The 14,462-nt window shown below is 41.0% G+C and overlaps 1 protein-coding gene across 16 annotated transcripts in view; it reads right to left on the reverse strand.

The window, feature by feature from the left end:
• The window catches only part of MLLT10 (MLLT10 histone lysine methyltransferase DOT1L cofactor), a 228,829-nt gene that overhangs the window by 92,791 nt on the left and 121,576 nt on the right, over window positions 1-14,462 (reverse strand). For all 16 annotated transcript variants that reach the window (XM_021943935.1, XM_031652461.1, XM_009214071.4 and 13 more), the window contains one exon: window positions 2,389-2,484. In XM_021943935.1, coding sequence (XP_021799627.1) covers window positions 2,389-2,484 — 96 coding nt within the window. The remainder of the gene's footprint in view (window positions 1-2,388; window positions 2,485-14,462) is intronic.

A 14,462-nucleotide genomic window follows, 5' to 3' on the forward strand; every position in this document is an offset into this window, starting at 1 on the left:
TGAGATCTGGCCACTGCACTCCAGCCTGGGCGACAGAGCGAGACTCCGTCTCAAAAAAAAAAAAAAAAAAATAGATATATCTCAACCCCAACATATCTGTGGAAGGCAGGACAGCACCCCTCAACTAAGATGTCCACATTCTAATCCCTGAAACCTGTGAATATGTTATATTACATGGCAAAAGGGGCTTTGCAGATGTAATTAAACTTATGGATTTTAAAATAAGGACGTTATCTTGGACTTTTCAGGTAGACCCAATCTAATCACATGAGTTTAAAAGGAGAACTTTCTCCAACTAAAAGCAAAAGACATGCAAAAAAAATTCCAAGTATAAGAGGAATTCAACATGCCATTGCTACCTATGAGATGGAGGGGATCATGTAACACATGGCACAAGGAAATAAAGAGAGGCTCTAGAAGCCAAGAGCTGACCCCCACCTGACAGTCAGCAAAGAAATGGGCACCTCAATCCTACAACCAATCACGAGGAATCGAATTTTGCCAATAACCTGACCAAGCATATAAGCAGATTCATTCTGCCAATAACCTGACTAATGGTAGAAACAGATTCTTGCAGATAAGAACCCAGACCATCCAACACCTTGATTTTGGCCTTGAGATATCCTAATTAGAGGAAATAGCTGAGTCCACCGAGACTTCTGGCCTACAAGATGACAACTAGTAAGTTTATGTTGTTTTAAACTGGTATATTATAGTAATTTCATCTGCAATAGAAAACTAAAACCGTATCCCAAACTGAATTCCTCTCTTTCCCCTCAACCTGGTATGCTCCCCCATCTTTCCTGTCTTTGTTAACAGTAACTCTGTATCTTCTAGTGATCTGACCCAAAATCTTTGGAATCATCCATGGATCCTCTCTTTTTCATATGCCTCTAACTTACCTGTAAGAAAATCATGTGGGCTCAACCTTTGTTTTCAGAATCTGATCACCTATCACTACCTCTATTGTTACCGCCATCTCTCTCTGGATGACTAAATACCTTGCTAATGGCCTCCGTGCTTCCATTCTGACTTTCCATAGCCTGTCCAAAACAAAGTAGCCAGAGGTCCTTTCAAAATAAGTCAGACCACATTACATCTCAATTCAGAAACCCCCAACAGCTCACTTTTCGATCAAACTAAACACAAAGTCCTCACACTGGTTTATACAGCTTTGCATAATGGGCCCCTCACCCTAGACTCATCTCCTACTGCAGTTCCCGACTTGCTTATTCTGTCCCAGTCTCCCTCTATTTTCATATTAACCACGAGATAATAATTCTAATAATACTTAATAATTACTAATTCTCACTATGAACCAAAAACTGTTCTAATTGCTTTACATGTAGTCTATCATTCAATTTCATTAATAATTTCCCCCGCTTTACAAATGATAAAATTGAGTTACACCAAGGTTAATTAACCTAAAGACTCAATCAGTAAGTGGCAAGGCCAGAATTCAAAATCTCAGGTGAATGAAGTCCACCCACAGCCAAAATTATCTGTCTCAATGATGGTTCCCACTTGTTATCCTTACTTAACAACAGGCTTTGGAGACAAGCACAGAATAAACAGAAGGTAGAATAAGGTAAGAAATGAGAATTCAGGCTAGGAACAGTGGCTCTCGCCTGTAATCCCAGCACTTCGGGAGGCCGAGGCCGGCGGAACACGAGGTCAGGAGATCGAGACCATCATGGCTAACACAGTAAAACCCCGTTTCTACTAAAAATACAAAAAATTAGCCAGGCGCGGCAGCACGCGCCTGTAGTCCCAGCTACTCAGGAGTCTGAGGCAGGAGAATCACTTGAACCAGAGAAGTGAAGGTTGCAGTGAGCTGAGATTGTGCCACAGCACTCCAGCCTGGGTGACAAAGCGAGACTCTGTCTCAAAAAAAAGAGAGAGAAATGAGAATTCTAGGCCGGGTGCGGTGGCTCATGCCTGTAATCCTAGTACTTTGGGAGTGCTGAGGCAGGCGGATCACCTGAGGTTAGGAGTTCAAGATGAGCCTGCCCAACATGGTGAAACCCCGTCACTACGAAAAATGCAAAAATCAGCTGGGCATGGTGGCAGGTGCCTGTAATCCCAGCTACTTGGGAGACTGAGGCAGGAGAATCGCTTGAACCTGGGAGGCCGAAGTCACAGTGAGCCAAGATTGCGCCACTGTACTCCAGCCTGGGCAGTAAGAGTGAAACTCCGTCTCTCAAAAAAAAAAAGAAAAAGAAAAAGAAAAAAAAGAAAGAAAGAAATGAGAATTCTAAGTTATGTAGTTGAAAATGATATGTGGTTGAAAAGCTGGGAAAAGTTAGGGAATGAAAACAGTTTTTAGAGGTGAAAATCAGCAAAATACCTACTTATTACATAAAACAAAATATGATTCTTAAAACTTACTTTTTCTGTAGTAACAGTCAGGGATGGAACCAATGCAGGTGATGGTTCGGGCTGCTTCTTGTGTTTTTGTTTGTGTTTGTCCTTCTCTTTATATTTCTAAAAACGAATATAAGTAAAATCCAATTTAAATTTGAACTATAACCCCATATATGCAATAATTTTTTTATAACTAGTAATTTGAAATATTAACAAATACTTCTATCAAAAATCACTTTCTCTGATCATCGTGTTGTTTTACAAACAAGTAATACTAGTGTGAGTTTCTTTTTAAGTAAGTTCAGCTCTTTTATTCTTGATCAGTCTAAAATAATACTAATAAACAACTGAAGTCTGTAATTATTTGCCACATTTACATTCAGCAAAATATATACTTTTTCTTCTTAAAAACACCAAATACGGCTGGGCATGGTGGCTCACACCTGTAATCCCAGCACTTTGGGATGCTGAAGTGGGCGGATCACGAGGTCAGGAGTTCAAGACCAGCCTGACCAACATGGTGAAACCCCATCTCTACTAAAAATACAAAAACTAGCCGGGCATGGTGGCGAGCGCCTGTAATCCCAGCTACTCAGGATGCTAAGGCAGGAGAATCGCTTGAACCCAGGAGGCGGAGGTTGTGGTGAGCCGAGATCGTGCCACTGCACCTGAGCCTGGGCAACAGTGTGAGATTCTGTCTCAACAACAACAAAAAAAAAACCACCAAATACTTTTGTGAACAATTAAAAATAGCACTTTAAAGTTTACATAGCACTTCACATCTGAACAGTACCCGATTTTTCTCTACCATGAGAATTTCTCCAGAAACTAGAGGCACAGAAACTCCAGCAAAAAATTCTTTCCTGGGTTTACTCAAAAAATAGATGAATTAGTTATCTCTAACAACAACAACAACAAAATTAGATAAAGTTAGGGTGTGCTCTAAAGTGCTAAAACTGATGAGCTAAATATAAAAAGGAATTCAATAAAATAAAAAATTAATTACATATTGCAAGTCAAACTTAATGTCAGATAATTTTAACCAAAATGTTCTATTGTGTGAATCACTAACTACTGTAGAGTTATACAGGTTAGAGTAGAAATTGCTCTAGACTGTGCTATAGGATTCAGCTCTTAATCCTACCCCTTAATTCCCGAAAATTCTGAGAATATAACCGAAAGTCCCAAATCTGAAGAGAGGCAATTTTATGTGTTCTTACCTACTAAACTACTTTTTCTGCCTAAAGAGTAGTATTAGCTTCAGGGCAGAAACAGGAAAAACTGAAGGTGAGAGGAGGAAAAGTGAAAAGGTGCTAACTGGAAGTAAAGTATCAAGGCTAAGAACTAATTACATAAAATCCTAGCAGGCCCAGTGTAGTGCCTCTCCTCCGTAATTCCAGTGCTTTGGGAGGCCTAGGTGAAAGAATCACTTGAGGCCAGGAGTTAGACATCAGCCTGGGCAACATAATGAGAACCCATCTCCACAAAAAGCACAAAAATGAGTTGGGTGTGGTGGTGCAAATTTGTAGTCTTAGCTACTGGGAGGTTGAGGCGGAGGACCCAGGAGGTGGAGGCTGCAGTGAGCCATGATCATGTCACTGCACTCCAGCTTGTGGGACAGAGTGAGACCATGTCTCAAAAAGTTACAATTAAAATAAAAAATAAAACAGAATCCTAGGGTATTCCCCATAAGACTAAGATACACCTGAACACCTGAGATATAGAACCTGGTGCAAGACATTTAATAACGTACTGTGTTAAAAAAGGGAGCCCAGCCTGGAGTTATACCAAAAAGTGCATAGTGCCCTAGGCCAAGCTCTTTATACTGCACCCCTCCTCCCAAGCTTTTATACTGTACCCCTCCCATTCCCACAGGCTTCAGAAAAATGCAAAATACATAGCCCTTAAACCATCATCTCAAAAACGATGAGAAAATTTTCAAAACATTACCTACATTATAATGGAATAAGTGTCAAAAGTGAGTCTACCAAGCATAAACAACATTTTAAAAATTGTACGGCAAAGAAACTACAGGCAAAAAAAAATACAGAGTCTAACGTGCATGAGATAGCCAAAAATCACAACCTAGAAGCATACAGAACTGAGTATGAAGATATTTCTCAAAACTGTCCGCATGCCAAATAAAAAATATAACATGAGTTCAAACAAAGCTCAAGAATGAGATAAAATAGGAAAAGGTAAGAAGGGAGATAATCAAAGTAATAAATTTAAGACGAAAACAGTATCATTACAGAATAAGCAAATACAATAGAAACAGCAAGGAAAAGAATACGCATTGCCGAAAATTTTTAAAGTGTTAAAAGAAAGGTTTGAAATAATCACAGTAATGCAAATTTTAAAAAAGGTATTAAAGCAGGCACACAGCATCTGATAGGTATAAAAAACAGAGATAATCAAACATAAGGATAACATGTGTCCCTCAAGCAGATAATTCAATGAGTGGGGAACAGAAGGTATATTCAAACATAAAATTCCATAAAATGAAAATGGAAAAAAAAAATTCTGAACAATTCTGTTACAGATTGTGCAGCACCAAGACTTACTGTAGTTAAACTTAGCAGAATACAGGGAGAGGGAGGTGTCGTTAGTCATCTCCACAGCAATATTCCAGGACCATTACGTTTTTAGGAGAAATAAAATGTGACCCAACAATATTATATACAGCCAAGATACAGTTCAAAAATTAAGGAAAAAGAAAATGCCCTCCATTATGAAAGAAATCAGAGAACACAAGTCCTAACAACTTATTCTTGAAAAAAGTTAATAATAAAATTCAGCCAATTTAAGAGGTACAATGAACTTACTGGAGAAGCTGTGGTAAAAAGACTAATAGTGAGCAGCTAACAAATTTAAATACAAAACAAATACCTACACAACTATGAGGATTATGTTTACATAAGAGAAAGTCGCTACCTGAAAAAATATAAATGTCTTCAAAAACAAACAAAACCCTGGCAGGGCATGGTGGCTCACACCTGTAATCCCAGTACTTTGGAAGGCCAAGGTGGGCAGATTACTTGAGGTCAGGAGTTCGAGATCAGCCTGGTCAACATGGTAAAATCCCGTCTCCACTAAAAATACAGAAATTAGCTGGGCATGGTGGCATGTGCCTGTAGTCCCAGCTACATGAGAGGCTGAGGCAGGAGAATCACTTCAACAGGAGAGGCAGAGGTTGCAGTGAGCCGAGATCGCACCACTGCACTCCAGCCTAGGTGACAGAGTGAGACTCTGTCTCAAAAAAATAAATAATGAACAAATAAAAATTAAAACAAACAACCTGGATAGCAGGAAAAGCAAAATGACTATAGGGATACCAGCAGCCTTCACTGTAGGAGCTCAATATAAAATCTGACGCATGTAATTAAAACAAAACATAAGTCTGCCAAACAGTGACTAAACATAAACCTCTTTCTTGCTGACAAAGTCCTGATTTCTTAAGAAAATTCACGATCACCTTCTCATGTCCTCATAAAAGTGTATCTATTCCCCAGCCTAGAGGCAAACACGGAAGAGTCCAAGGCAATTAAAAAGAATTTTAAAAAACCATTCTCTTTAGCCACTGACTGCTTTAGGCCTGGAATAGGTTTCAATCAGGATAATAAAACAGAAGTTAAAATTTTCTTTCTTTTTTCTTTTTTTGAGACAGAATCTTGCTCTATTGGCCAGGCTGGAGTGCAGTGGCACAATCTTGGCTCACTGCAACCTCCGTTTCCCAGACTCAAGCAATTCTCCTGCCTCATCCTCCCAAGTAGCTGGGATTACAGGCACGTGCCACCACGCCCGGCTAATTTTTGTATTTTTAATCAAGACAGGGTTTCACCATGTTGGCCAGGCTGGTCTTAAACTCCTGACCGCAGGTAATCTGCCCACCTCAGCCTCCTGAAGTTCTGGGATTACAGGCGTGAGCCACCGCTCCTGGCTGCTGCTGCTTTTTTTTTTTTTAAAACGGAGTTTCGCTCTTGTTGCCCAGGCTGGAGTGCAATGGCATGATTTCAGCTCACTGCAACCTTCGCCTCCGGGTTCAAGCCATTCTCCTGCCTCAGCCTCCAGAGTAGCTGGGATTACAGGCGTCCGCCACCACGCCCGGCTAATTTTTTGTATTTTTTGTAGAGACTGGGTTTCACCACGTTGGCTAGGCTGGTCTCGAACTCCTGGCCTCAAGTGATCTGCCCACCTCACCTCCCAAAGTGCTGGGATTACAGGGTGAGCCACTGCACCAGGCCAGATGTTGAAATTTTCTAGCTGTTCTCCTCATTCTTAAAGGTCTTCCCTTCCTGCCTTTAGATGCTCAAGTGTTAGACCATGATCCTCAGAACAACTGCAGTGACCTGGCAACCATGACTGCAAAAGTCAAGAAAATCACAAAAAAGTCAACAATGCTGTGCTACAGCTGATTTGGCTATTGTTAAATTAACCAATCTTAGAAAAGCCTAGCATCTGAACCTTCATGAAGTAATAAATTTCGAATTGCTTTAGCCACTCTGATTTGAGTATTCCATCACTTACAGCTAAAAAGCACCCCAACTAGAAAGACAGTCTTACCTCTTCAACTTCTTGTTTGCTTTTATAATTTCTATTATTAAACATAAAGGTATCTTTGAGGAAATAGTATTTCTTGTGGTAAAGGAGGAAAAAGTTTTTTTGATCTCATTCTTCCACCCAGGCTGGAGTGCAGTGGTATGATCATAGCTCACTACAGCCTCAAACTCCAGGCTCAAGGCATCCTCCAACCTCAGCCTCCAGAGTAGCTGTGATGACAGGCACATACCACACATTCAGCTAAATTTTGTTGTTGTTGTTTTTGTTTTTTTTTTTTTGAGATGGAGTCTTGCTCTGTCACCCAGGCTGGAGTGCAGTGGCCGGATCTCAGCTCACTGCAAGCTCCGCCTCCCGGGTTCATGCCATTCTCCTGCCTCAGCCTCCCGAGTAGCTGGGACTACAGGCGCCCACCACCTCGCCCGGCTAGTGTTTTGTATTTTTTAGTAGAGATGGGGTTTCACCGTGTTAGCCAGGATGGTCTCGATCTCCTGACCTCGTGATCCGCCCGTCTCGGCCTCCCAAAGTGCTGGGATTACAGGCTTGAGCCACCGCGCCCGGCTGTTGTTGTTTTTGTACAAAAAGGGTTTCTTTTCCCTCTATACAGTCAAGTAAATCTGCCTTTGGTGTTTAAAACATCACTAGGTTTCACTCAATTTAATAATTTTTTTCTATCCTTTTTATGTATGTATGTATATCTCTATGCATAGAAAAAATCTGTGATATTTGCTTAGTAGTAAGTGATAGCTATTTCTCAATGGTGAGATATGTAGTGGGATTTTGTTTTTTAACTTTCATTTTTTAAATGCTCTGTCTTCTGTCATTCTCTGTAATTACATACAAATTAACAAGAATGGGCGAAAATGAGGTAAAGACACGCCAAACTCATTTCTTTTTATTTGGCATGTAACTAGACGTTTCCCAGCTTCCTTTGCAGTTACATGTGGCCATTGCACTGGGTTCCAATCAGTGCAGTCTGAATGAAAATGATGTGTGTCACCTCTAGGCCTGGTCCTTAGTAGCCCCAAATTTCTAGTATCCACACTGGTTACATAGATAACTGTTACATAGATAACAAAAATAAGCATTCAAGCCATAGAGGCAGCATTTTAAAGAAGGCAGTCACAAGATGGAAGAAACCTAAGCCTGTGATTCACAGCTTGGAAGAATGTTGTCTGTCCATCAAGGACACCTCTTTTGAACTTAGCTGTGAATCAAAAACATTGTGTAAAGTCAATCATAATTTGAGAATCATTCATGTGTCAGGAAACCATACTGCATGAGTCTTTCCTATTTCTGCATGTCTTTTGAGTTAGGCTAATGGCAGCCCATTATTCTGAACTATCTTTTCAAGGTTGCTCATATAGTGAATAGCCTCAGAAGACAGAAAGCAAAGGTCAGCTACGCTTACTGTCTATTACAAAAGATTCAGGTGCCCTAAGCTCAGGGCTCCTCTCCTGTAATGCAACACACAGCACGAACAGATTTTATCTGGCCCTCTTTGCAGTGCCCTATGGGAAATGGCCAAAAATTACTGATACTCTGGTTACAGCTATTGCTCTAAGTAATAAGTTGTCTATCTCTTGACCCAGAAGTTGCATCTCTTAATTAGATACTTTACAAGTAAGGTCAAATGACAGACTTCTGTGATATTATGATATATACATATACATATATACACATATATACACACACACATATATACACACACACATATATGTATACATATATTGGTTTTGTCCACAGTCCCTGAGTCACAACTCCCATAGTCCTTGTTATTTTTTAAGTAACTAAAAAAACAGGCGTATCTTTTGTTAAAGTATTTGGCCTTTTGTCCTTGGTTCCTGATGCAGCTTCAGAACAGCATCAGAGTTAACAAAGGTGAAATGACAGTCCTTTGTTATAATGGGGTGCTTTAGGCCTCAGAAAACAGAATCTCTCTCGGACCCTTCCTACCCTCCTTTTTCTCCCCAAGACAGGCCATAAAAATTAAAAATATGCTCTAAACTTCTCCTACTTTTCTATAATGGAGCTGGACATAAAGAAATTCTCTGACCTACCCTGTCTGATTGTGGGTCATAAAACCCCCATTTCAGAAGGGGTTCTGCCCCAATACCCAGAAGAAAATAATGTTGCACAGAGAGACCAAGAAGCATTGTGAACACACAGGCCTGCCTGGGTTTCCCTACTCAGTCTATTAGTGTTAGATCATACCTTTGTCCAATCACATTTCTATACAGGTGTCCATGCTTCAATCATGCCTATACAGTGAACTCTGTATAAAAGGCCCAAGAGGTTGGGGGAGCTCTGCCTCCCTATCCCCTGACATACTGCACACTATTCATCTATTCATCTGTATACTTTTGTAATATCCTTTATAATAAACCAGTAAACATAAGTAAGGGTTTCCCTGAGTTCTGTGAGCCACTCTAGCAAATTAATCCAACCCAAGGAGGGGGCTGTGGGAATCCCAAGTCATAGCCAGGTGGACAGAAGCACCTGGGGCTTAGAATCAGTTTCAAAAGTGAGTCTCAGTCCTGTGGGACTGAGTTCCCAAACTGTGTAATCTGATGCCATCTCCAGGTAGACAGCGTCCAAACTGAACAGAATTAGAGGATAAGCAGCTGATGTCTGCTGCAAAACTGATCGCTTGCTTGTTGGTGGGGAGAAATCGCTCTACATTTATGGGTCACGGAAGCATTCTGTATTGTGAGACTACAGCAGGAGAAACTGTTTTTTCTGCTCCACCTCTTTCATAGTTCTTCACAGTTTGGTGATGAGAGAATATGATGCTGTTAGGGGCATGGCTATTCGGAAGAGGAAAATTAAAGGCCTCACAGGCCAATTAATGGGATCTGAGCAAAGTCAAAAAATGAAAAATTGTACAGTCAACTAGGCAGTTAATGGGTCTTCATTTTATTGCCTGAATAATGAAGAGAAACTGAAGAGGTGGCTGCAGGTTAAGCACCAGAAACTATGTTTAAAGAGAGCTGCCCAAGGATGCTCTGCTGGCAGCTAGCCTACTCTGGTTAGGTGGAGAGGACTTCCTCACCAATTTGACAGTCAGCTTCATTTCTACCCCACTGTAACAATTAGGTGACCTCAGTGCTTTAAGAAGAAAAATAATTAGAGATGGGGATGTGCACTCCCTATCCCCAAGAGGCCTCAATGGCCACATGCACTCATCCAAGCACGCTAAAAGGAATTTGAGGAGAGGAAAAGATACGATTTATTTTTTTAAATAGAGATGGGGTCTCACGCTCCTGGGCTCAAGCAGTCCTCCCACCTTGGCCTCTCAAAATGTTGGGAATACAGGCATAAGCCACCGTGCCCAGCCAGAAAACACAAATTTTTAAGACTCTGTTGGATACAGGCACCCAGATCACTATCCTACCCAGGATTCAGTTGGCAGGATTCTCAGGGGGTAAGGAAGCTAACATGACTTTGTAGGTGGGGTCTTTGGGCAATTAAACTGTATATTCATCATTGCCTGGACATCTGAAGTATAGTATAAGAGGAAATGATATAACAGAAGTCAGCAAATTATGACACCTGAGCTAAGAGTAATGTTGCATCTTTAAAATATTCCTTAGCACCCCCACCCTCCCCCCCAAAAAATAATAATATATGATAGAGACTAAATGCGGTCCACAAAGCCCGAAAACATTTACTATCTGGTCCTTTAGAGGAAAAGTTTGCCATCCCCTGTATTATATGATTATCTTTACCCATCCATAAGTGCAAAAGGTATTCCCCCAATCAAGAAGAGCAACACGTAGAAATACTAATGAGACATATAAATCACTCTCCGAACCATGTCTCTTTCCTGGGTGGTTCAATAGAAACAGCATAGGATTCCAGAAGGACAAAGGGAAGCCACAGCTTCGATAAAGGACTCAAAGGTTCCAGGGGTAGGAAGAGATGCAATACCTCAACACAAAAGCCCTACAAGGCCAGTGAAAAAAGGCTAATAAGAGCTGGAAGCTAACAGTGAATTAGTGCCAAGTGAGTTTAGTTATTGCTCTTATAGCCCCAGCTGTTACAGACTAAATTCACTACACAGACTGATGGTACTTGGTAGGCTGTTCTGGACATTTCTAATGCCTCTTTGCCATAACATTCATGCCCAAGGATCAAGATCAGTTTACATCCATGTGTCAAAGTCTCCAATATGTCTGAAGTGCTTTCCCAGAGGGGTGACCTAAACTCCCTTGCCACTTGCCACAGATAAGTATGTCGGGACTCAGTACCTCTATCCTATGATTGCCAAAGCTCTCACTATTGGCTGTTAAATTAGAAGCCTCAGTCTCAATAGCTCTGTAATGTTATCTCCTCTGTCAGCACAGCTGGTGGAAAAACTCCAATAAAAATCAAAGACCTGCTCAACAAGTTTCTGGAAAGTATAGAAACAGATTTACAACACCAAATTCCTCTGGAAGTCAAGGAAAAGCTTTGGTCTCTTCAGACTTCCACCATCGAAAAGTAGGCTGAACACCTTACTGAACTCTTTCAATAACAGGGGCTCTATGATGGTCACTTCAACATTCTGCTTATCCTTTAAAAGTCAGCTATCCTGCAAATACGCATCATATGAGAGTAGCCCAAAACCAACACACTGTGTTGGAAGCTGGCAGCAAGATGAAGCACATTCTCTACCTTTGGAATCCCACAGTCCTCATTATGCTTTTAAGCTACATGTTTGTATGAATTATGATTTTGCCAACTGAATCCTCTGGCAAAAAAGCCTCCATCCACAGGCGCCCACCGCCCTCCATTTGGACTTGATGCTCCAATGACATGGCTATTAAGTGCACTCCATTTTCAAAAGGAGCTATTAGCTTGCTGCAGAGTTCTTATTGAAACTGAACCCACAAAGGCCTTTTGAGGAAGGAAGAAAAAAGAAATGATGGCTTTCCAGGACTTCAGCAAACATTTCTTACTCCATTAGTACCTCCTGATTGTGTTTCCTATTCCTAATTGCCTATAAATGTATACACAACTATCATATTATAGTCAATGCAACTAAAATTAGTTAAGTACTCACAAGCTGTCAACAACACTACCTTTCTTCTATTACCTCACACCTGACACTCAGGATTTTTTTTAAAAAGCTACTAAAAATACAAAAATTAGCCAACGTGGTGGCACATGCCTGTAGTCCCAGCTACTTGGGAGTCTGAGGCAGGAGAATGGCTTGAACCCAGGAGGCAGAGGTTGCAGTGAGCTGCGATCATGCCATTGCACTCTGGCTTGGGCAACAAGAGCGAAACTCCGTCTCAAAAAAAAAAAAAAAATAGAAAAGAAAAGAAATCACATTAGACATTGTAAAAGAACATTAAAACATAAAAAATATAGATCGGCTTTGAGACGTGATACAGTCTGACAGTAAGACATATACATATATAAAGACAGTATAAAAGTGAAATGAAAATAGAAGAAAATCATGGGCCGATCACAGTGGCTCAAGCCTAGAATCTCAATACTGGTAGGCCAAGGTGGGAGAAGGATAGCTTGAGCCCAGGAGCTCAAGACTAGCCTAGGCAACATAGGGAGACTCCATCTCTACAAAAAATTGAAAAACTTAGCCAGGCACAGGTGGTGCATGCCTGTGGTCCCAGCTACTCCAGAGGCTGAGGTGGGAGTATTGCTTTAGTGCAGGAGGTTGAAGCTGCAGTGAGCCCTCATCATGCCCCTGCAATCCAGTTTAGGTGACAGAGTGAGACTTTCATCTCAAAAACAACAACAACAAAAAAATCCATGCAAAAAAGAGAGATACAGTATGAGTCATATAAGTCAAAGGAAGTCTAGCTTCACCAGAAAGGCAAGGCTAGGTCAAGTGCTGAATTTGGGTACAAGAGGAGCAAGAAAAGATTAAAACAAAGAGAGCTATGATTTGACAGAAGAGGAGTAAATAGAGCAATGTAAAAAAAAAAAAAAAAGCCAGGTGCAGTGGCTCACGCTTGTAATCCCAGTACTTTGGGGAGCCGAGGCAGGCGATCACCCAGCTACTTGGGAGGCTGAGGCAGGTGAGTATCTTGAACCCAGGAGGCGGAGGTTGCAGTGAGCCGAAATTGCACCCCTGCACTCTAGACTGGGAGACGAGCGAAACCACATCTCAAAACAAAAACAAAAACAAAAAAAACAGCAAGACAAAATGGTGGCAGCAATATAGTTTCTCATCCTTTCTGAATCCCAAATATAAAAACAAAGCAAAAAACCTATAATCCCAGCACTTTGGGAGGCCGAGGTGGGCAGATCACTTGAGGTCAGGAGTTCGAGACCAGCCTGGCCAACACGGTGAAACCCCATCTCTACTAAAAATACAAAAATTAGCCAGGTGACATGGCATGCACCTGTAATCCCAGCTACTGAGGAGGCTGAGGTAAGAGAATTGCTTGAACCCAGGAGGCAGAGGGTGCAGCGAGCCGACTCCGTGCCACTGCACTCCAGCCTGGGCAAGAGTGAAATTCTGTCTCAAAAAAACAAACAAACAAAGCAAATAGATAATAAAACCAAAAACTCATGGAATAACACAACAAAACTGAGTGTAAAAGCATCACCATCAACCCCAAAATACAAGCAGGTAAGGAAAAGAGTTACAAGGCCCACATGGTAACAGCATTCATGAGGAAGAAGGAAGCCACAAGAAAACCACTAAATATTTAGTCAACAGTACTTACTGGAAAGCATTGAGAGCCAATTTGAGAAAGGCAGCTGAAACCAGGAAGAGTTCTGCACTGGCCAGTAACAGGTAAGCGTATGGGGCACACAGTAAGAAGGACTGGTATGACCTCTCAAACTGCTGAAGGGTCCATTCTAGGACAGAGATATACTCCAAGTAGATAGGCTACCTCCACTAAAAGAAACCAGCATTAGAAAATGAGCTGATTCAAGGTCTGGGGCAGAAAAGAAGACAAGATAAGCCTACATTATCTGTTTTACTAGAAATTAAGGAAATGCTTATAAACTGTTGAAAAATTTCAAAAGGGCACAGTTGCCAAGTTGAAGGACTCCCATTGGCCAAATGTGGGACAATCTGAGCATTGAGATGAATAATAATAATAGGAATTACATAACACAGTGAACTTAAAAAAATAAACTTGAGTCTACTTGATAATGGAGAGATTAGTCAATGGATGGATGTTTGGATGGACAGATGAAGTTCTTCATAATCAAAGCATGCCAAGAAATAAATATGGAAGCATTGATAGAAACAGAAAATCATCACATTATTACCACCATAGTTATAACAGATTCAGGCAAAGATCATCAACGGATATATCAAACACACTGCATGAAAGACTACCGGGGAACAGACATTTCAAAGCCTGAAGTAACATTTCACAGGGAAACGAAAGCTTCACAGTAGATCTGACAGACAACACCTTAACCAAGTGATCAAACTTAGTGCCACGGATGATGGGATAAAATAATATCATGTGTCCCTTGATATAATACACTGAGAACAAGACATCATCAATGTGATATTTCCATCAAATATGCTTAACACGAATCTTTTCAGGAGGAAACAAATCAGACAA

Source organism: Papio anubis, chromosome 11, assembly GCF_008728515.1.
Source record: "Papio anubis isolate 15944 chromosome 11, Panubis1.0, whole genome shotgun sequence".
Classification (NCBI taxonomy): Eukaryota; Metazoa; Chordata; class Mammalia; order Primates; family Cercopithecidae; genus Papio; species Papio anubis.